Source organism: Mustela nivalis, assembly GCF_964662115.1.
Source record: "Mustela nivalis genome assembly, chromosome: 16".
Taxonomy (NCBI): Eukaryota; Metazoa; Chordata; class Mammalia; order Carnivora; family Mustelidae; genus Mustela; species Mustela nivalis.
In genome coordinates, this window is record NC_139035.1 from 64,594,010 (window position 1) to 64,617,187 (window position 23,178).

At 56.2% G+C, this 23,178-nt stretch overlaps 1 protein-coding gene across 4 annotated transcripts; it reads left to right on the forward strand.

Moving 5' to 3' along the window:
* The first annotated feature begins 488 nt into the window (after positions 1 to 488).
* Positions 489 to 23,040, forward strand: CFAP45 (cilia and flagella associated protein 45). Of its 4 annotated transcripts, none has more exons than XM_082703092.1 (12): positions 511 to 585; positions 4,945 to 5,070; positions 7,401 to 7,537; positions 9,329 to 9,473; positions 9,774 to 9,944; positions 10,960 to 11,138; positions 12,909 to 13,038; positions 15,937 to 16,083; positions 18,417 to 18,530; positions 19,129 to 19,322; positions 22,293 to 22,517; positions 22,840 to 23,040. In XM_082703092.1, exons 1-12 carry the CDS (start codon positions 583 to 585, stop codon positions 22,916 to 22,918), a joined length of 1,650 nt encoding a protein of 549 aa, XP_082559218.1. In that variant the 5' UTR covers positions 511 to 582; the 3' UTR covers positions 22,919 to 23,040. The 4 variants fall into 4 exon arrangements, with proteins under 4 accessions (XP_082559220.1, XP_082559218.1, XP_082559221.1 ...); XM_082703095.1 differs by having other exon boundaries at positions 534 to 585; positions 4,995 to 5,070; XM_082703094.1 differs by lacking the exon at positions 19,129 to 19,322 and having other exon boundaries at positions 489 to 585.
* The last annotated feature ends 138 nt before the right edge of the window (positions 23,041 to 23,178 follow it).

The window sequence follows — 23,178 nt, forward strand, 5'->3', positions numbered from 1 at the left end:
CATGCACATGCATGCACACACACACGCACGCACTTGCACACACACCCGCACACACCCACACGCACGCACGCTCACACACACGCACGCACGTGCTTACACACGTACTCGCGGCGGTAAGTTCGTCCTGCGGTCTCACTAGGCTCCCTCCTGGTGTGCAACTTGTCTCCTCTGATCCAGGGTTGCCTGGCATCTCCCAGGCGGCCCTTGGGCAACAGTAACCATGGTAACCAGGGGGCGTCCGGGCCTGGCTCTTGCAGGAGTGCCCGCAGTTGGACGTCCTTGGCCCGTGCCAGGCCCTTGAGGGTTCGGGTTGACCCTACGGTCCAGCCAGAGCCAGTGAAGAGCCGTGCGCCCTGGGCTCAGGCTTTCGGGAGCGCGGTTCCCAGTTGAGGCGGGGGTTCGGGTCCCGGAGATGGCTGGACGCCGCGAGCCTCTGCGGGAGCCGAGGGGCGGGGCCAGGGGCGGGCCTGGGGCGGGGCCGCGGCTCTCGCTCGCGCGCTCTCTTGTTGCTATGGTAACGCATCAACATCCAGTGCCCGCGGCGGAGGTGGCCGAGGCTCTGAGCCCGGGCAGGCCGCTGAGATGGTGAGGTCCCGGGAGGACAAGGGTGGGGGCCCTCGTGTGTCCTGCACTGGGTTGGGGTTCTGAGCGGGGAGCTGGGGAGCGCAGACGATGAGTCAGGGTCTGCGGTCCTGAAGGGCCAGGGGCAAAGAGGACATCCCTATAAGAAGTAAGGGAAGTCCTGAGGAGGGTCCACGGGGGGAATTAGGGGTGGGGTCGACAGGGCTCCAAAACGTGGAAAGGTGCTAGCCCGAAAGTTGCCGAGAGAGGGACACTCCCTTCCCTCTCCGTCGGCCTAGAGCCTCCATGGGCTGGGGACAGTGCGCGGTGATGTGGGACAACCGCCGGCGAGGAGGCTACATGCAGGTTATAGGACCTGCTGGGCCACAGCTAGCAGAGTGACAATGCGTAAGTCACCTAATGTCCCCGAGCGTCAGGTTTCTCTTCTGTTGGTGGGACCTTTGTTCCCGCACTAGGGCTCACGAAGTATTTGTGCATGAATGAACGGATGGGTAGGTACCAGCTTTGAAAGACCCTGGGGAGGGACCGGGTCTGCTCTAGCAGTTGACAAGGGCACCAGGCCCAGGAGGAGCTGTGAAGAGGTGTCCGGTTTCCAGTAAGGAACGTGTTGGTCCCTGAGGGATGAGGGAGTGAGCCAGAAGGTAGGCACTGGAGCCTCGGGGTGTTGGAAGTAATGTAAGGACTTCTGGGGCACACCAAGGGGCAGAGATGGCGACCTGGGTATTCTGTGGACACATTTCACGCCCATAGGTCACGCTGCTTCTCTAGGACCAGTGGTTCCAATTCAGGGCCCCCAAATAGGGATTTCCAAGAACTTTGTTAATTATACACAAACCAGTCTCCAACCAATGCAGCTCCCAGTGTCTGAGGACTCCTTGCGGTGTGGCAGTGGGGGCCCCTCGCGGATCTGTTTTATCACATAGTTATCCCGGGCTCTCCCCGGGGCTTCCTAAGTGCAGGGTGTAATCTGTTTATCTGGGACGGCCTAGCGTCACCTCAGGCAGCCCGGCTGGCATCTCAGGGCACCCAGTAACGGTTACTTCCTTTCTTTCCGGTTTAAAACAATTCATATTTTCCAGTGCAAATGAATCAGCTGCACTTAGGCTGGACGTGTGGGAATTAGCAGATCGGGCTTCCCCGCCAAGGGCCACTCAGGGCAGGGGTCAGCCCACTGTCTGAGCATTTCTGAGATCCCTTGGACAGGACTGGGCCTGCAGGCACCTTTGGGAAGCAGTGGGTCGAGTTAGTGGTCTCCGCCTCCTAGCAGGCTGTGTGTGCGCGTGTGCATGTGTGTGGCTGCTGCTGACCAGCTTTTAGTGTGTTTGGAGGGATGGGGAGAGGTGCTGGTGGCCGCCGTGGGGAAGGCAGGGGCCTAGGGAGGCGGAGTCCCAGGACTCTTACGGAAATGACGAATAACACCATCCTCCAGAAGGAGGCTTGGGACCTCTGTACTGACTAGGATGCCACCTTGTCTCCCATTTGAGGAAAGAGGTGCCCTAAGTGGATCACTCAGTAAAAGGCAGGAGCCGCGTGCTGGGGCACCCTCGCCTTCTGGGTAACCACAGCCCACGGAAAGGGAAACAGTGTCGGGCTGAGAGCTGGAAGCTTGCCTTTGCTGGCCCTTGAGGAAGCTATATGCAAAAGGAACGGGGCGGCAGGGTGAAGAGGGCGTCCGGGGAAGGACGCCAGAGGTCTTTGTTCAGTCGGCAGGTGTTACCATTACGTCAGGGACACTCGCCAGCTGTCCGCGCCACCTGTGCCAGCCCCTTCTCACCGGATTCGAGCTGAACGTACGGGATCGGGGACATCCAATACTGCTGTTAAGGGCTACACCCTTCTGTTCAGAGTCCGGGACTAGCCCCAAGGCCAGTCCTTTTATTTGTTTTCAAATAAAAATACAGTGTGTTACCGACTCAAAGGCAGAAAATTATTCTCTACGGGAACCGACGGAAGTTAGTAATGCTCACCCCAAATTTCTGATCAGTGTTGTTTGGTGAACATTCTTTTAACATGCCCTTGGGGTGCGCACCCTTCAAACAGATGTTTTCGCAGGAAGAACTTTCATAGGTCTTCTCATCTGCTTTCTTCAGATCTCAGTATGTTCTGGAGATTGTCCGTGTCAATGACCGTGAAAATCGTCCGACTGACCCGCTCATCTTTTGGCACTGGAGCCTCTCCCCACGTTCCTAGCAGTGGCCACATTCCTGCGGCCCTGGGGAGGGAGGGTCTGCGAAGGGAGGGGTTAGCTGGGTCAGCAAGATGAGAACATCAAAGCGGAGCTGGCGTCTTTATCTGTCCCCTGTCCTCATCTTTGCCCGTGGAACTAGGAACTAGATGGGCTTGTCTCTGGGCGCTGCTCACCCTCTTGGGGACATTTATTTCGTGATCCAAGAAGTCACACCAGCCCCTCATTTCCTGAAAGAACCTTTTGGCTGCCGTCTCTGGCCTAGAAGGATCTAACTTTCCATTTCTGCTTGGCTCTTCATTTTTTTCGAGTGCTGTTCCACAGTGACCTCCCTAATTCTTCTTGTTGCTCTTGGCCATAGTGACCATTCTAACCATGGTGCGTGGCTTGTGGCTTCAAAGTCAGCATTTCCTCAGTGAGGTTTCTCAGCCACCCAGCCCTAGACAGCGCAGAGTCTCCCTCCGCCCTGCCCACTGGCCACTTCTCTGTGGTCATCTCTTTTCCTTCCTCTGTTCTGACTTCTAGGCTCTGGCAGTGGACCGTCCCTTGAGTGGCTTCCTCTTGAGCTGGGTGCCCAGGGTGCAGGAAAGAGGTCACTCGGTGTCAGCCCCAGAGGAGCCTGTTGCCCGGTGGGCACCCGAGCAAAGGGCAAACCTGCAGGAGCCCTTGGAAAGAAACAAGAGAACACATACAAAAACAGTAATAATACTTTCCATCTGCCTTTCAAAGCCCCGTCACGGCGTTATTTTCCACAGCGATTTGGAAGATGTGGGGTCGGGGAGGGGCCTGGAGTCAGGCGTGTTCTGGGGAAGCTTCCAGCTCAAGCTGGCCCGTGGCCCTCGAGGGGTCACCTTGCTTGGTTCCATTCATTCGCGCTTCATCAAACGCGTGTCGAGCTCCTCTGACGTGCGAGGCACCCCGGCTTTTCCCGTACTTAGAGACGAACTCACCCCGTCCCTGCTGATCTGGTAGCTTCCACCTCTCCTCCTTCCCAGTGCTTCCCCTCAATCCCACTACTGCCGGGTCTGGTCGTTTCCTCTGGTTCTATTTTTGGTGGACAGGGGAGCAGTGGCTCACCACTAACCATGCAATAACCCTTTCGAGTCTGTTATTAGGCGTCCTCGGGGATGTTATATTTACTTTTTAATAAACCCAAGCTTTCCTGCTCTGCTGTATTGGGGTTGCCTGGGGCTCTAAAGGGAGGCTCCCACCTCACTGGCCAAGAGCCAGTAAGCCTCTTGCTGGCTGGGGAGGCAGAGAGGGCCCAGGCGCACGCAGCGGTACTCAGCTGGAGAATCAACTGGTTTAGCGGTGGGGCAGGTGCTGGGGAGTCTGGTTGGTTAGGGCAGATGGGAGAGAGCTTTGGAAACACACTGTCCAGGGCTTACTGACCCGGAACGACAGGGTCCGTCTCCCTGTCTACACTGTCCCCTTGACGGCTGCTGATTCCCAGGCTTGGGAGACCCAGAGTAGGTAGCTCATGCTGCGGGACATCTCATCTTAGAGACTGGGGGGCAGGATTTCTCCTGCAGAGGAAGAGTGGGATCAGCTGGAGAGTAAGGCGGGAGATGCCCACAGTCCTCACCAAAGTCACCTGCCGGAGACAGACTCCTCTGAGGGCTGAGCTGGGCTGTGGGAGTGGAGGTCATCTAGTGCTGTTAGGTGCAGACAACAGAGTCAGAACTCTGGTTCAAGTACAAGGGCACACAGGGAGGGGGTATTGGAGAGCTTGCTGGCTGGGAAACTGTGCTTGGAAAATGGGGACAAAGGGAGGCCCTGCAACTGGAACCGGGGCCCAAATCACAACCCAGACCCGGTCTGGCCAGGCCCAGGCATGCGCCGCAGCCCGCTCAGCACTGGCAGCTTCGTGGGGTGCTGCTGTGCGTCCTTATCAGCACGGCCCCAGACGCCGGCTGTGGCTGCTGCTCTGCCTCCGCCAGAGCTTCTCTGGGCTCTCTGGGTGCCACCAGCTCCCCTCCATCTCCGGCTCTGGAGATCTGGGCCCAGCCCTGTGCCCAGGCTCCTACATATCAGGGTTTACCCGGTGCTTCCCCCCAGTGGTGTCCCCACATGCCCACCTGCTTCTCCCCAGCACAGGCTGGTGAAGTGTTTACCTTGCCCAGAGTCCTGTCGGCCTCTCCGTACGGATGAGTTGACCTCTCTGCCTCTCCCTGCAGCCGCTGAGCACCGCTGGCGTCCTGAGCTCCGCTTCTACCGCTTCCAACAGGTCGAGGAATAGGACGCGCTATAGGACCAAAGCCGTGAGCTCCGAGGTGGATGAGAGCCTCTTTGGAGGGGTCAAGGTAACCATCCCCCAGCCCCTCCGGCAGCTGGCTCCTGGAGGCAGTGGCCGACTGGCATTGCTCAGGATGAAGCCAGCCCTGGGCAAGCTGTCCCCTCCCCTGGTTGACTCTCAGAGGGAGACTGGAGCCGCGGCACGCTGGCACCTACTGGGGCCCTTGTGAACGGGGGCACCCGGCTCCCTCCACCCCTGCAGTCTTCACATCTGCCCTGTTGTGATGTCGGGGTTGGGGGGCTCTGCTGCAGAGAGCAGATCGCTGCCCAGTGAGTGCCCCAGGAGGAAGGCCTGCGAGGGCCACGGACGGAGCTCGCAGACCCGGAGCTGCGCATGGCCCCCAGCCCGAGAACAGCGTTAGAGACAATCACAGATCCTGTCTCCCAGTGCCCCAGCAGCAGGGCTCATCAGCTCCGGGGAACCCCGAGCAGGTCTTCACGGGCCGGTGTGGTCCCCACTGAAAGGCCGACAGCGTCCTCCGTGCGGAGGACGAGCGCTGGCTAGAGCATGACTCGGACTGTGGGACGTGTAGCAGGTGAGAAGGGGGAAGGCAAGGACGCAGGAGAATGGGACACGGGGAGAGGGCGGCGAGGGACAGACAGAGAGACAGACGGACCGAGCCAAGGGCGGGAAAGATGCCGGCAGCCGTGTGAGCACCAGCATGGACGCCTCTGCACGCCGGGGGGGGGGGGGGGGGGGCAGGAGGCGGGCGGATGTGTGTGCTCCTCGCTGTCCTCAGAGCCTAGAAGGACTCTCCGGGGATATCCGGGTGGCTCAGCTGGCTGAGCATGCGACTCCTGGTGTCGGCTCTGGTCTGATTTCGGGGGTGTGAGATCGAGGCCCCGCCCGCATGTCAGCTCAGCGGTGTGACCCGTGATCGTGGCAGTGGGCTTGGGGAGTCCTTCTCCCTCTGCCCCTCCCCCCCAACCCCTGGGTGCTCTCTTTCTTTCAAGTAAATAAATAAATCTTTAAACAAACAAACAAACAAACAAACAGAACTTTCCAGAGATTTCAAGATGGGCATCTTTCTCCCTTTATTGTTTTTCCTTATTTATTTGTTTATTTATTTATTTGGGAGAGAGAGAGAGAGAGAGAGAGATGAGCGAGCCCACGGAGGGAGAAGCAGGCTCCCCACTGAGCAGGGAGCCCGATGCAGGGCTTGATTCCACCACCGGAGCCAAAGGCAGATGCTTAACCGACTGAGCCCCTTAAGTGCCCTGCTGTTCTCCATTTAGAAGACCCCCATCTGCGACTTTTCTATCGATGGGGAAGGAATCGAAGGAACATACCCTCACTTACAGACAGGTTCTGATTTGGGCCCCGGGGGTGACGAAATGTTTTGGAAATGGCCAACTTCTTCAGGTGTCTCTTGGGAGGGGCCGTCAGAGACTTGCCCGTTCCTGGCCCTTGGGCCTCCTTGCTGGGGGAGTCTGAGGTCTCTCAAGCCGGCAGCAGGGGGCAGGAGCGGTCTGTGACGCCCCAGGCGCGCCCTCTTGGAAGCACACAGACAGCAGGTGGCAGCAGCGCTCTGGGGACGCTCTGTGCAAAGGGCCCTCAGGACCCCAAGGCCCACCCCCCAGGCCGGCCGCTGGCCTCCACGCAGGATCACCGTCACTGCATTCATGAGACAAAATTCTCTCCTGTGTCCAGAATTTTCCTGAAATAAGTGGTTTCATTTTCTTATTATCTGACTCCTTCAATGAAGGTCGGAATGTTTCGGAAAAAACAAAACAAAGCAAAACATGCATTTAATATGTATTCCTGCTAATTCCGACTCCCTGACATGCTCACCGCATTCCATTTGGCCATTTCTAACATCCTCCAGGTGATTTTTTTCGGGGGAGCCAAAGTAAATTAATCATAAGGAAAGATTGAAAATTTCGAATATCATAGGTTGGATGAGTCTGTAACAAATCGTATTAACTCAAGTCACACTGTGGTCCGAGAGAGATCATTATTTCTTCTTTCCTAAATCATGGAGGGGGAGCAACGAGAGACCCCCGATTTTCATCCCTGATGGTTTTAGGTTAGGAACGGACACAAGCTAGCCACTCCCCTCCCCATCCATCCAGGACTATCTGCGCAAGACACGGGAGGGCCCTGCTCTCAGATGGGCTGGTCAGGAGGAACGCACACAGCCATGGTCAAGGGCAAAGCCGTGTGCTGCTTCCTCAGTGCCCTGGAGACTCTGGTGGTCCTGAGGTCTGGGCCCCAGCCAGCCTTCTCTGCCACCGGATGGGCTGGAAGAAAGCGGGGAAGGCTGCCCTTGAGGAAGTTGGGACGGACCCGTAGGATGTGGGCTGAGCAGCTTCTAAGCTGTCCTTCCTGACCCCACAGCCTCAGGCCCAGAGCGACAGCCCCATCGTGCTCCTCCGAGATAAGCATGCCATTAGGAAGACGCTCACGGCCCTGGGCTTGGAGAACAAGCCAGAGACCATCCAGCTCATCACCCGAGACATGGTCCGGGAACTCATGTGAGTACCCAGGGCACAGGGCCTGCCTCCCCATCCCGGCCTGCGTTTCTGCTGAGAACCTGAGCAGGGAGAGCGGCCGTCTGGTCTCCTCCAGAGAGCCCAGCCCCACTTCTGTCCTGTTCATCTCCCCCGTTCGCTTCCTGGCTGTCCTTCCTCGGCATCCGGCCTCTCTCGTTTCTCTGCCTCTTGTATCGATTCTTGCCTTGGCCTTCGGTTTCCAGCTCCTTCCTTTTCCCTGTCTCCTGGCTGTGCAGGGCCCCGTGGACCGCGAGAGGCGCCGTGTGTGGTGGGTCCTCGCTGAGCCCTCCTTAGTGCCCTTGGTAGAGGGAAACTGTGCAGATGAGCCAACGCCTTCTGGCTGCACCAAGAATCTGAAGTGAAGGGAAACTGACCAGAGGCTAATCGGGCCCCGGGCTTCTTCCCAGGCTCTGAGGCCACAAGAGAAAGTTCCCCGGGTCTCTCGGGTTCCTTTGGGATTGGCTTAGCCTGGCTTCCTGACTGGAGCTGCCCCCTTGCTTGGCACCCCTGTGGTATCAGCAGTGGGAACTGAGCTGTCGCTGGGCGCGGGTTGGTGGTGGGAGGTGAGCTGCTCTCTTGGAAACCGTCCTCCCAACTCTGGGTTCGCCCTCGGGGAATCTGAGCGCCCAGGAAGTGCCATCTGTGTCACGAGCCCAGGGTCACGGAGCGTGGTCTAGTCAGCCGTGGTGGCAGATGGCCATTCATGGTCCGCGCCATCCTGTAGCTCCCGTGGTGTGGCTTCGTGGTGTGGTCTAGTCCAGCAAGCGTGAGATCCGTCCTGGTCAGTCCAGGACCCATGACAAGCCCCAGATCCACTCACTCATTCAGTCTTCCTCCTGGACTGCCCCCCAGCATGCACACACACGCACACACACACGCACACACACACACACACACATTTTACGAGATGAGGTTTCACTTCCTGCCTCAGACCGGCTGCGTCTCATTGCTGTGTCCCTGTTAAAGGGCCTCACCCAGAAGCAGCTTCGTTCCTGGCCCCTGCTGCTGCCGTGCCCTCCACCTCCAGTGCCTGTCGTTTGTTTGTAATCATTATAATTAGCTATTGGTTTGTTGAGTGTGCTGGGCGGCTCGGAGGAGAGGTCCCCAGACATGCCTCTGACTGTTGTTGATCACAGATTTTAATTAATATTTAGGGTTCAAAGCTTCTCTCTGGGCCGGATGGACCAGCATGCTTGGGTCTCTCATAGCATCCGTTTCACACTGGGCTGGCGTCCCCTGCCCTTTCTATGTCATCCTTGAGGAATAAGCTATTTTAAAAGTCTAGTTCACCAGCACGGCTTTGAGGTCTCCCCCTGGGCTCAGCATGGCACCGGGGGGCTGTGCGGCCACTGTGGCCAGTCGAGGCTGCGTCCTGGGCGAGCACACGGGCCATGCCTGGGAGTGGGGACACAGCCCAGTCCATGAGGGCAGAGCGTGGTGGCCTCCAAGGAGGTTGGCTCTCGGCCTGGCTGGGGGAACTGGCCTATGTTTACATGGTGGGGAGGTTCTCTGATGGGTGCACAGAGAAAGTGACACACGTACTAGGCCTTTTAGTGAAAGCCCTTAAAATGTCTCTCTTTGGCTCATCCCTCACCTGGGGCCCTTTCTCCCCAGTGGGCCAGGGGTGCAGTGGGCGGTCTCTCCTGCCATCCGTGTGGCACTGTGGGACACGGGCCGTGACGGGGGAGGGGTGACGGGGCCCGCCTGAGCACCAGCAACACTGTGCTAAGAGCTTCCCTGCGCCTCCCCACTGACTGCTATCCCCTGGGGCAGCGTTCCTGCCAAGGATCCCTCCGGGGAGTCCCTCATCATGAGCCCTGAGGAATTTGAGCGCATCAAGTTGGCATCCCACGTCCTGACCAGAGAAGAGCTCGAGGCCAGGGAGCAGGCCTTCAAGAAGGAGAAGGAGGCCGTCGTGGTAGCTGCCCTCCGCCAGCCCTGCTCTCTGCAGATGGGAGGGGGGAGCTGTGGTCTGGGGGCCCTGGAAGGAGGCGTGAGTGTGTGCCTCGTGGAGACCAGAGACGTGGTAGCGTGGACACCAGGTGTGGGAAGAGCTGGGGGCCGGGGGTGGGGTGAGGAGGACTCCAGGCTCGGAAACTTCTGGGTTCTGCTAGCAGGACGGGCGAAGCCACATGGTTGGGGGGTCCCACTGGGTGGCCTGTGGTAGCTGGGCCAGCGCCCCTGGCAATCCCCCGCTGATCCAGACCGTCTCCTGTAGGAGGCGGTGACCAAGCGCAAGAAGATCATGAAGCAGAAGGAGATGGCGCGGAGAAACAGCGAGAAGCTCAGTGACCTGGAGGAGGCGGCCCAGGAGAGGGCCCGGAGCCTGCTGCAGAGAGCCAGCGCGCTGCGCATGGAGCAGGAGGAGGAGCTCAAGGACATGAGCAAGGTGGGGACGTCCGTCCTTCCCTCCTCCGAGGACTCGCGGCCACTCCCCTCCCTCCTCGTGGGCTCTGACAGCCCGGCTCCAGATGGACTTGGGGCAAGGAGGGGGTGACGGGTGGGGGGCTGGCGGCGGGGGGCTGTTGCCGCCGTGAGAGGGAGGAATGGCCCTGCCGCGTGCTAGCTGTGTGACCTTCAGCCGGTCACCCACCCGCCCTGGGCCCCACTTTCTTCCTGGGTCAGACCACTTAGCAGGGTGATTGGCGGGGAGAACTGAGCTCTGCCAAGTGGGGACCTGCCTTCTGTTTCTCTCCCGCGGGCTCAGTCGTGGCCGCATGTGGGGGCCCTGGGAAACGGGCTTCTCCTCAGGAAGAGGAGAAACCAAACTAAACCAAGTCCTTCCTTTAGCTGAGAGCGAGAAGACCGGAGGCTGGGGTGGGTATTTGGGTTCTCATTTGCATGTGGTTCACTTCCCAAGCAAATGAACCCTGCTGACGCCCAAGCCCGTCATCTACACCTTCTCTCCCAGGCCGATCTGTCCTCATGCCTCCTCTTGTTCTCTGGTGCTTTCACTTGGTCGTTCTCGTGGACGGCTGTCCCCCGACTGTCATGTCGGGTAGCTTGGCCTCTGCATGAGAATTTTAGTTTCCCTGAGAAGTAGAGCAGATGTTGGGGTTCATGGGTCCCTAAGGGGGACCTTGAATCTCTGCAGTTTTGTGGAAATTTTATGTTATGTAAATACAAAGACCCAATGCCCCGAAAGGTACTCCCATGGCTTCTCCTTGCATGGACTAGCACTTTGCAGGAGCCCAGTAAGTGCCAGTGCAGAGCTATAGTCAGGGCACGGGAGCAGAAGAACGCTCTTGCTCTCGCGGGCTTGCGCGTGGCTGCGCGTGTGTCCAGCGCACGCCGCAGCACCCTGCTCCCGTTTCCCCCTCCAGCTCCCTCACCCCGCGATGCGTCCCTCCCTATCTTCGTGCCTAGACCTGGTGCCACTGTGTCATTCCACCCCCCCCCCCCAGATCATCCTTAATGCCAAGTGCCACGCCATCCGGGATGCCCAGATCCTGGAGAAGCAGCTGATTCAGAGAGAGCTGGACGCGGAGGAAAGGCGACTGGACCAGATGATGGAGGTGGAAAGGCAGAAATCCGTTCAAAGGCAGGAGGAGCTGGACCGGAAGAGGAGGGAGGAGAGAATCAGGTAAAGCGGTGGCTTTGGCATCTCCCTCCCTGTCATTTTCATGCTTCTCTAGGTGCATGTCAAGAGGGAAGAGAAAGGGTCGTTGCCGCCATCTATTAGGATCTCAAAACCTTACGAAGAGATTCATAGAACCACAGACTTTCTTAAAGCTGATTCCTAAGATCCCAGCAGGAGCTTCACAGCCGGCCCCGTGCAGCCTCACTCCCCGCCTTCCCCTGCCTTCCCCTTTGCACTCTGCTGCCCCCCAGCACACCTGGACTGCTCTCGGTTTATGCTGTGGTCGTTCCTTCCGCTTTTAGTACACTCGTCTTTCCTTTTCCTCTGGAAAATGCTTTCTCTTCCTTTAGTACGTGGCTTTGCTGTCGCCTCCCCTGGAAAGCGCGCTCCCCCCAGCAAGCAGGCTTGGGGGCTCCCTTGCTTGTGCCCTGCCACACCGTGTTTATACCCCAGCACATGGCTTCTTGCGCTGGGACTCTCTGGCCCTCACTGGAGGCCTGCACGTTCACGGAGGACAGCACTCCTGGTGTGGTTCATTTCTGTAGCTCTTGGAACTAGCGCACTGTTTGGCCTGTGGCAGCTGCTTAACACACATTAGAGGGATACATTCAGTCTCCTTCCTTTTGCAGAGAAGGACAAGTAAATTTACCCGAGCAGGTAAGTTATTTACCAAAACGACAAGTAGATTGACCAGAACGGGTAAATTACAGAATCCCAGGGTCCCGGGTCTAGAACGTCAACCACAGAACGCGAGCGTCACCTTGAACCACCCTGACCGGCTCTGCGCTCTCCCGCTCTGATTCTGTGCTCTTGAACCATTCATCTCTGGGCCTCCAGTAGGTACCTGCTCGACTGTGGCAGGCTCCCTATAAATGTGGATTTAATGGCTAAGTGGCTCTTCATCTTCTGCATAAACAGCTCCAATTAAAGAAAAATCTCTGCCTCATTAGGCCGCTCTAATGACCTGAGCTGGTCCTTACGCCGAGCCCCAGCCTGCTGCCGTGTAACTCTTTTACTCATTCCTCCCGCGTATTTCATCTGGAGTCATGAAGCCATTCAAGGGCTCCACCTGAACGGGCGCCCCATTGTCCTTCCTCTTGATTCTTACCTTACCCCGTGTCTTCTCTCATTCTCCCAGCCTTTACTCATACATCATGGGGTCTGGATGCTTCTAAGTGTATTGCCATCCGGCAGCACCTAGGGAGTCACTGGCAGCAGCACAGATTGTAGACTCCGGGCTCTCTGCTTTTTACTGTGGAGCAAGGGCCTCGCTGAGTGGGGAGGCTTGTTCAGACCCAGCCCTGTCCGCCTGCGGTGGGGGAACCGTGGCACGTGATAGCGAACGCAGTGGGTGTGGGAGGCGGGTGGGAGACAGGACACACCGGGTGCTAGCAGGAGCCCCGGAGGAAGGAGAGGTCCTGGGCTTTCTAAATCTGTGACGCTGGCAGAGGAAGCTAGCTCCCCACGGTTGCTCCGGGAGGGTTTGGGAGGTGGTAGGATTTCAGAAGCTCTTGACCCACTGAAAGGCAGAAGGTATGTTGCTGATGTGGGGTGCAAACAAAGTGGGGGGAGTCTCAAGACGGGCAGCTTGCGAGAGGAGAGGACAGCCCCTCACGACACTCGACACTTGAGGACTTTGGTCCGGGCTCGCGTGTAGGAGGCGCTTGTCCCATTGTCCCTGCGACACCTCCCATCTCGGTTATTTGGGTGGAGGTTGGAGCAGAGAAATGTGGGTGTGGGTTTCTAAGCCCCTGCGGTACCGTTCACCCCTAGAGGAAGACGGCACATCGTGGAGCAGATGGAAAAGAACGAGGAGGAGCGGTCGCTGCTCGCGGAGCAGCGGGAGCAGGAGAAGGAGCAGATGCTGGAATACATGGAACAGCTCCAGGAGGAGGATCTACGGGTAACGGGCCAGACAGATAATGCCAGGTTCCACCAGCAACAGGGACAAAGCTCTCCAGGTTTGGGGGTGTCAGGGGGTGGACCAATTTGCTGTCAGGCCCGTGCTCACTTTGCAAAACCATCACTGTCAGCTTTTATGGCCATGTTGAACGTTCATTTGGCTGTGGCACCATACTGGGGGTCAAGCCGGGATTTGGACAGCTATCCTCTGCCTCCTGGGGACTTGGGGTCTGAGACCAACGCATCCACGGGCATGGACACAGAAAGGAAATACACAGCTCTATGCATTGCACCAGTAAACATAGGGATGTTTCCTGGCTTTCCGCAGCTGGTTAGAGATGTGATACATTTTGTAGATGTCTTAGCCCTCTGTGTCTTAGGCTCAGGCTCCCTGCTGTTCCCTCATATCAAGTACACAGCATGTGAGTGTGGTTAATAGTGTGAAGGAGCCATCCCCCCCCCCACTAATCTAGATAAGATTAGCAGGCATTTCCATTGTAAAAGAAATGACGACATGCCTGCTCAGACTGAATAGACGTGAAGAAACCCTCTTCTGTTTGCCTGCTCCGGTCTGTTCCAATACAGGGACCCCTCGCACGTGGGGGGCCGGGTGAGCCTTGGGGTATTCATTCTTTCTGTCCCCCTCAGTTTTTTACCTTTGAAAATTTTTATACACACAGACACGTTGAAGGAATTGTATCAGACCCGTCCACGCTTCATCTAGATTTCATGATGAGATGAAGGTGAATCTGCCTTAGTTGTTTGTCCCTTTTCGGGGCATTTCTGTATTCTGTTACTGTGAAAGTCTTTGACAGTGAGTTGCGGACATCTTGAGACTTTGCTACTAAACGCTTCAGCCCTCGCCTCTGAAGAACAGAGACGTTCTCTTACCAGTTCTCTCACCATTACAGCTGTTTCATTCCCTCCTCCAAAAATGGAATCCAACGGAATCCAGTGTCATTTAATACTTAATTCACATTCAGATCTCCCCAATTGTTCTAAAAATGTATTTTTAGTTTTATTTTTTTCCAGCCAGGATCCATTTAGGTTCCCTGCCTTGCATTCACCTAAACCTCTTTCATCTACTTTGACCTAGAATTCTCTCGTTCCTTCCTTCCTTCAATTTTGGGCACCCAGGCCAATTGGCTTGAAGAGTTCCCTCCATTCTGATCTGTCGGATTATTTCCTCATGGTGTCATTTGACTAGTGGGACACGCATTCTTCAATTTTTCTCCTCTTCCCCCACGATAATGGACAGTGGGGTTGTCATCTCCCAGTGATCTGATGATGGTGGAACCAACAGAAACAACAACATGGAAAGTAAATAAATAGGCAAAGAAGTAAGTCAATACATGACGGTATACTTGTCCTAGATCAGCATTTGGCAGGTTTCCCAGCTGTGCTGGTCAGTGGGATTAAATAATGCGTGGGTCCCGACGGCAGGACTGACCCTGGAGGGAAGCTGGGAGAAAGGGAAGGAAGAAAGGGAGAAGAGGGGAAAGGAGTGGAGAGTCACTGGGCCAGTGGGGAAAAGTGGGGTGAGTGAGAAGTGGGCCCGGGAAGGGTGAGGGAATGCTGGCGGCCGTGAGTCACGCACCACCGGCCGGGTGGGAGGCAGGCAGCACCGCGCAGATCTGGTGCCGAAGGCTCTCCAGGAGGCCGGAACGTGGCTGTGAGTCAAGCTTGGGGAGAGCCAGCAGCGTTGTCTCCGGATGAGTCAGGGTAGAAGCTGGCCTGAGGAGGAGCTGGAAGCAGAGGGTGGGGCATAGCCTTTGAGGAATGGAGGGAGCCGGGGACAGCGTGTGTGGGGAGTTGCTGCGTGGAAGAATTTGGAGGAGAGTTGGAAGTCGGTGGGAGGTCATCGGTGGGCCAGCTGCCGAAAATTCTACACTGGGGCCTGAGAATGTGCTCTGCTGACCATCCGGGGCTTTGAAAGGCTCAGGATCCTTCCTTAGGAGGGAACTTGTCACTCAAGGTCACGCTGGTGCCCTGACCTCCATCATTCATTGTCTCTCTCTGTGTCTACTGGTTTTTCCCCCTTTTTCTCACATGCCACTCACTTTGGTTCCCCCTTTCCTTGTTTTAGTTTATTATTTGTTGTTTTCCTCTCATCGGACTATGCATGTTGCCAGGGAAGACAGGGAGCGTGACATGGTCCCCATCCTCTGGCTGGGACAGGATAAACGCCCAGGAAGGAAGGGGACGGACAAGGCAGTGCCTGACCAAATCCCAGGAGGTGTGGCACCGTCTTCAGGGCAGAGGGGATTCCGAAATGAAGAGAGAACTGGAAGCTGGGGCAACTTTCCCGAGAAGATTGGAACTTGAATTCGGAAAGACCAGGTTTCAAAATTCTGGCTCTGCATTTTGTTAGCTGGAAGGCCCTGGACAAGTAAATCTGGGGCCTCATCGTCTTCATCAGCACAAGAAACATAACAGGTTCTACCTTTCAGGGCTTGGGGCTATGTAAAGTGCCCAGTGAATAGAAAATACTCAATGAGGGCGATACTTCATTATTTCACTCCTCACTATTGAACAGAGGCCAGAAGCCGGGGTTTGACGAGAGGGAAACAGAAGGCAGGGGAAAAGACCAGGAACAATGGGTAGAACTTCGCTTGACATGTGGGAGACACTGGGGAGACTTTTAAGAGCCTCCTCTTCCCTGAGAGTGCGTAGAAATCATCTGAGCCAGGTTGCCACCAAGCCAGGTGGGTACAGACTGAGAAGAGGCCATTCGGCTGCGAGGGGTCATTGATGACGCTTGAGAGAGCTGCTTTACCAGAGGCTAGTGGCAGCAGCTGGCTTGCAGATGTGCCCCTGCCCTTGTGTTTCTGTCCTTACGGGCCAGTGTCTCTGGGTCTTGTCCCCTTCTACTGGGACGCTCTCTTCCTTCTGATGCCAGGACATGGAACGGAGGCACCAGGAAAAACTAAAGATGCAAGCCGAGATTAAGCGCATTAATGACGAAAACCAGAAACAGAAGGCAGAGCTACTGGCTCAGGAGAAGCTGGCGGACCAGATGGTGATGGAGTTCACCAAGAAGAAGATGGTAGGTTTCTGATGCCTGGGACTTCTGGCCATGGGGAGTGGCCAGGTGAGATCTAGGGGACTCACGCCAGAAAGCCGTGTGTCCGTTCCGGAACTCATGTCCTTCGTTCAAGGGCCTGGCTGCTGCTCCTCTTCCTTTTGGCCAGTGGTTCATTAGGCTGGAAGGGACACCCAAATTAGGGCATTATATCCTCGTTAACACCTGTGATTAGAAGTCGAATGAGGGTCAGTTACAGGCTGGGGAGAAGATGAAAACTATTGGGGAAAGTAAAGTTCTGTGGATTCCTCATGGAAAGCATAATTACATCCCCAGTAATCAGAGGTCACCCGCCCTATAAATTTCTTGTGACAATTCTGCTATTGGGCATCCTGTACTGGGGGCTAGACTTCGAGAGGAGAGCGTCTCCCACCGCGGCTGTGGGAACTCCAAGCACAAATGCAGTGCGGGGCAGAGAGCGACACTGCTCACAGGGACCCGGAGATGCTGCTCTGACTCAGGGGCCAGGCTGAGTAACGGAGTGGCTGGGGCAGTGAGAGGTGGAGGGCGAGAAAAGCTTCTAAGCCCAGTTTAGATGGAGTGAATATGGGGTGACACAGAAAGAGAAGGACTGAACGTGGCAGGAATGTTATTCCGTTCTTCATGTGTTGGTCCTGCCTCCCCTGCTAGTTTTGAGACTCCATGGTGACAGAGAGCACATCATACTTTTCTCCGGTAGGGGTGACAGGCAGGGAGATGGGTGCGCTCTGAAAAGGCGTATTTGGTATGGCCATATGCTCTGAACGCAAACCTCAGAAAATGAAGCTCAACCAAGGGTATGTTTGGGCTTTGGCTTTCTTATTGGATGCTGGGATATGGAGGCAGCCGAGCAAGAACACATACGGGGACAAGGGTGGTTGGTGCCTAAGAATGACCACCCAACTCCATTCATTGAAGGTGAAGACTGTGCATGGGCTCTGTGCTAAGTGCTTTCCCTGTGGGTCTCGTCAAGCCATTACAATCCTGTCACTGAGTGATTCAAAATATCCTATGCGCTTCCCTGTGTGTCCAGTATGAGCCTGGGCTGAGTAACGGTGTGGACTTTGTGCAGAGCTCAGCCACCGTTTCCTGGTGGGTGAAGGTGGTGAGATGAGCCAGTCAAGTGCAGGAGCTGCTGAACAGGTTGGCTGGCTGCAGCAGACCTGATGATGGTCATGGTCAGAGAGGAGGTGGTGAGGAGGCGGGTTGCTGAGAGCAGTTGCTGGGGATACCTTGAACCTTGAGCAGAGCTGGAAGCACGGAATGAGGAGGAGTCACTGTAGATTTCTGATACTAGGGCCTGTCTTCATATGTGGAAAGAACATCGGTGGGAGGAGCCACAGGACAGGCCAGCCACTGCCAAAGGGTTGGGCATTTGGGCATGCCCACAGCCCGCCCTAAGTACCAAGTGTATCACAAGTCCATCCCTGATCCGACAGTGGTCTCTCTTCTTGTAGCCGGGGCTGCCCCTTTAAAGCTAGGGGCAGAGATTGGTTGTGGAAACCTCCAGAGTTCCGTGCCCTGCCGTCTACGGGGGAGGTGGAACAGAGACCAGCTTTGACACCCAGCTCACAATCAGGCAACTCGCTGGGCTGCCCTGGAGTCTGGGCAGGTAGAACGGTGGTTATAGAACGTTGTTTGGGGGAGGATCCTATTTCCACTCAGCTCAAGCCATTCGTCTTATGACTACCCAAGAATGGTGGTTGGAAGGCTGGGTTGGGGAAGATCTTAGGGATATGTCTGTTCTTTCAGAGAAGTGGCAAAGGGAGCTAACTTTGATGGTTCACTCCTTTCATATCTGCTAACCGCAGTGGGACTGCCCAAAGCATGGTTGGCCATTCGCCCAGGGACTAATGAAATAACTTCCACCTGCTGCACTTTACAAGACAGGCGGGCTGCCACAGTTGTTACTTGTAGAAACGTGACCCAGTGGCCTTGAAACTTAGACATTGTCTGCAATGCAGTGGAAGGGACATGAGGGCTGGGCTTGGGATACCTGTGTTCAGATCCTCTTTGGTAGTTGACTATGGGATCTTGGGCAGGACCCTTGATCTGTATGAATGTCAGTTTCCTCATCTATAAAACCTGTCCCACAAAATGTTGTAGGGGCCCTCTGGGATGCTATAGGAGGAAGCATTTTGTAAACAATGAAGCATTTTGCAATGCTAATTGACTTTGGTCATGCATTGCTGGTTATTTTGCCCTACTTTAAAAAGAGGGAGTGATATGGGAGATACTGGACAGACTGTGGCAGGAACTGTTTCTCTGCAAGGCTGGGGCCAGGGGAGCCAATCTACAAGACCTTTTCTTCCTGGCAGGCTCGAGAAGCAGAATTTGAGGCTGAGCAGGAGAGAATACGGAGGGAGAAAGAGAAGGAGATCACTCGTCTGAGGGCCATGCAGGAGAAGGCCCAGGACTACCAGGCAGAGCAGGTACCTTCTTAGTCTCAGCTTCCTCGAGCCTCTGCAACCCCTTAACTATTTCCTTGACAGCCTGCAAAATCGACCTGAAGGAGAGATGTGGAAGAGAGGGTGCAGGTTACCTAGACTTGAGTCATCTGAGGGCAAAGGGGTGGGCTGCCCCAGTGCCTGGTGCAGCGAGAACAGGGCAGGGTGTTACGTGCTGAAGGTTCAAGAGAAAGTTTTCAGCTGCTGTGAAAAGAACTTTCGACCTTAACTCTCACTGGAAAGTGTCACCAGAGGAACTGTGGTGCCTCCATCATTAGAATGAGAGGTGACTGCAGGATCGCCTGGAAGTGTTGGAGATACAAGGAAAGAACTGGGATCAGTGGTGGGAGAGGACAAGCCAAGACACCTCAGGGTATCTGTCAACCAGAAAGTTCTACAAGAGTCCATGTGCTCTCCCTTGCACTCCACCTTGCTCTGTACTCTACCTTGTTGCCAGGGAAATTCAAAGCTCTTCTCAAAGAAGGCTGTGTCAGATCCTGCGGTTGGCATCTTCCTAAGGTGCCCTGTTGGTACCGAGGTCAGTTTGCACCCTCGCAGGTCTCCCCACCCTCTCCTTTCCCAGGACGCCCTGCGCGCCAAGCGCAACCAGGAGGTTGCAGACAGGGAGTGGCGCAGAAAGGAAAAGGAAAATGCACAGAAGAAGATGGAGACAGAGGCCAAACTACGCAGCAGCCGGCTGGAGCAGGTGGCTTTCAAGGAGCACAGTCTGGCCGTTCAGGTGCAACGGGACCGGGATGAGTTTGAGAGGATTCTTCGGTAGGTGGGGCTGGGCGCCTTGGCTTCCGTTCCTCGTAGTGTGGCAGGGGTGGCCTCTACTGGGTGGAGAGGATCTTCCTGGCATGTCCACAGATGGATGTGTGTTCATCTTGCCTGGGGTGGTAGAGTCATTCCAATGAGATGAACAGCTGAAATGGGCAAAGACGAAAATTGGAAGCCAAGAATGTTCTGATCAGAGATTTGGAAAACAGCACCTGGACATGTCTAAGGAACTGGGTATTCCTGGTGTGAGTAAAAGTGTCTATCTTGTCCCTCTGCCCTCCCCTGCTTCCATGTCCCCCCTGCAAGTTAGGGATGAAGCTGCGGCAGGGAGGGTGAGGAGAGAAAGAGAGGCGTTCCAGCACCAAGGTTCTGGGTCCCTGGAGAAGAGCTTGGTTTGGGGGCTGGGGCCTTTGCCATTCATTTGATAAATATGTATGAAGCACATAAATTCAGGACTCGGTGCTGGATTGTCTGGGAGGTATTGGAGGTGAGCAAAAGGCTGTCCTTGCCCCGTCCTGTGGGAGGAGGCAGAAGACTCATATTTGGAGAGACCTCACCTAGATTTCCGCATCCGGCCCGGCTGGCCTGCTCCTCATCCTTTTATTTTTGTTCTCTTTTGGCTCCGTGATAATCCCCACCCATAAGTGGAAGTGAAGAGCTCATGCCCGTCGCTGTCCCCGCCCCGCGTCCACCCCCAGAGCTGCCAGCAGCCACAGCTGCTCTGGCGTCTATCAGTCAGATCTGCCACCGCCAGTCCCGGCCCCTCGGGGCTCCCCTGGCTCTGTTCCGGCCTAACTGGCAATGACTCCTTTCTTGCTCTGGTTCAAAATCTGTAAGATCAGAAGCTTTCAAAGGAAACAAACAAAACCGGAAGGGGGAGGGTGTAGACGCAAAATTAGAGAAATTCCGTTTAGGTGAGTGGAGATGCGATGGTGCAGCTTGGCTTTCTGGTCTACCCGCTCTCAGTCCTTGGCATTGTCCCAGGTACTTGCCAGGCAGCTCTGGGCCCCCTCAGCCCCCACCCCCACCCCGTCCAGGGCCCCCAGCTAGAGGCAGAGCCGACCTGTACGAATCTCCGTGCTTGCCAGAGCCAAGTTCCTGGTCTTTTACCAGGGCCCCTAGCCTGCCTCCACTAGCTGTGGCGCCCTTTGGTTCTGGAGCTTTCCTGGTTGGTATTGGGCCCTCAAGGGTCGTGCGATGGTCTCTGGAAGCCTGCTGAAGGAGGCAGCTTCCTTGATGGCCCCACAGATTCCGCCCCTGGGCTCCAGACTGCCTTTCAGATGTCTGCCATCACCGACCTCTATGCTCTTGGACACCCCTGTTGCCTTTAGCAGGGAGTAACAAATATTAATGAAAAGGAAGTAAGGGTCCTACTTTTGTCACTGACTCATTTGTCCCTTCTTCACTTTGTCTGCCCAAAGCATATGCACTAGCCGGTTAGTAAAGTGAGATCAGCCCTTTGGAGATCAGTCTAAGTGTGACACATAGGCTTCCATTTCCAGCCTGTTTTGCTTCACCTGATCTTCTAGGTGAGCATCTAGACCTGGTGTCCCTGGGGACACGTGACCGTCAGCGTGACTGTCTTCAAGAGCTCTGAGCATCTCTGCCATAGCCAGCAATCCAGGTTTTCCTATGTCAAAAACACGACCTTGTAGACGGCCTCTCTAGGGGCTTCCTGCTTCTGGCGAGAGCGATGCCTTTGCCAGGCAGCCCACTGACTAAGCAGTGATAGCTGACCTACCCGACCCGGGGGCTCTTAGAGATGTCCGGGAGCTCCCATAGAACCCTGAGACCTGGGCTCTAACCCCACAGATTCTGATGTAACTGGTCTGGGGTGAGTCCTAGATAGCTGTAGGTTTTAGAAGCTCCTGGGTTTCTGTAAGACAGCAGGCCTCAAGGTCATGGCCCTAATCCCATGAAGTGACCAGACTTTTCCCCATTCAGATTTCTTACTGCCTGTCAGCCCAGGGGCTCCCTAGTGTGACACATAGGCTTCCATTTCCAGCTGTTTTGCTGCTCGTGAAATAACAGAACACCATTCTCTATATAGGAGAATACATGGGCAAGGCCAAGAGGTGGGGCTTCCTGTTATCACGGAGGAGTCTGAGTGGTTGGGTTTGGAGTCTAAACAGAGGAGTGAGGAAGTCGGCAGGTGTCTCCTGGTGGACTGGGGGGGGGGGTGTCCTCTGGGGCAGGTGCAGCACTGGGAGGTGGTCCTGGCCAGCTGAGCTCAGCTTTTCCCCTGAGATGTGAATACATTTCATTCGAGGTTTTTTGGAACCTGTCTGGCCCACATTGGCTGCTTTCTCCAGGGTATCGGGGCCCGTGAAAACCCCCTTGTGGGGAGGTTCCTCTGAAGAATCTGGAGAGCTGGAGGAGCCGGAGCACTGAGAGGTCCGGGGCCAGCTCCTTCCTCCTTCCAGCAAGTGGCAGAGTGCTGTTACCAACAGCAGCGCTTTTCCCTTCGGAGCATCCCCTTTGCAGTTTTGTTGATGTCATTGCTACTGTTCCTGGGAAGGGAGGAAGGAGATCGCGGTGTCTTAGAACCAGCTAGAGAGGAGCTGTGCATTGTTGCAAAAGAGAAGAGCTGGAAACATAGTTTCTGATTCTGATGGGTGAGCCCATGAGTGCAGGCCAGCTACGGAATTTGCAGGGCCTGCGGGTTGCCTGGTTCAAATAAGTATGAAGAATTTCAAAACAGTGATGGAAGAGCAGTAAAGCAATGTGGGGCCCTTCTAAGCATGGACATAGAGTCCTGTGCCCCACAGCGCCAGGCCTGGCAGAGGAGAGGGGCCGCATACTCAGAAGCAGCTTGGAGGCTGATGTCTGAGCCACAGAAGACGGTCGGAGTGGGCAGGGCTCTGAAGCGCGTCCCCTGGAGAAGCCCTTCTGGAAGGCTTCCTCAGTGCCTCTCCTCCCTGGGCCAGCTCAGCCTAGTCCATTCGGCAACCCGTGTCCCTCCTCCAGGGCTCAGAGAGAGCAGATCGAGAGGGAGAGGCTAGAGGAGGAGAAAAAGGCCACGGGGCGCTTGTGGCATGCCAACGAGCTCAGGCGCCAGGTGCGCGAGAACCAGCAGAAGCAGGTGCAGGACCGCATTGCCACCTTCGAGGAGGGCCAGCGTCTCAAAGAGGAGGCCCAGAAGCGGCGTGAGCGCATCGATGGCATCAAGAAGAAGAAGATCGAGGAGCTGAGGTGCGCTGCAGCTCCTGCCGCCCGCTGCCTCTCCCCGTCTCCCCCTCCACCCCAGGGCAGGGCATGTGGAGTCAGGGGACCGAGGGTGTGACACGTGCTCTGGGAGGGCCCTTTCTCCTGAAGGGAGCTGCGGCTGAAGGCTCTGGGACAGGGGCTGCCTGGCTTTCTGGGAACTCCGAGGCGGGGGGCTGGAGCCTTGGGGGGAACGGGTTTGGGGGGTGGATTGTGGGGGCAGGGGTGGGGGCAGCCCCCAGGTTCTGTAAACCCCCCACAGGGTCTGCTTCCTGCATCCCCGTCACACCTGCCCTGTGTCCCCCTGCAGAGCCACCGGTCTCCCCGAGAAGTATTGCATCGAAGCGGAGCGCAAAGCAAACATCCTGCCAGCTGCCTCTGTGAACTAGGGGAGCCTCGGTGTCCCCGGGGACGCCCGCGGGGACAGGCTCTGCCCAGCCTCTGGGCGTCCATAACTGCCACTATCCTAGACATTTTATAGTTACAGATTAAATTGATTCTACTTAATTAAGCCACAGTCCAGCTTTTTTGGGGGCCTGTGGCTGCCAGGGGCAGGGGTTCCTGCGCTGAGAGCCCAGTGGGCCGTGGGAGCGGAGGTCATGGGTGGTGTCATGTTCTGGGGTGGGGGACGGAGTGGAGGTCGTGGGTG

Coding starts and splice junctions, on each gene's coding strand:
- CFAP45 (XM_082703092.1), top strand. Junction 5,071..7,400: donor GCCTCTTTGGAGGGGTCAAG/GTAACCATCCCC, acceptor CTGACCCCACAG/CCTCAGGCCCAGAGCGACAG. Junction 9,474..9,773: donor AGGAGAAGGAGGCCGTCGTG/GTAGCTGCCCTC, acceptor CGTCTCCTGTAG/GAGGCGGTGACCAAGCGCAA.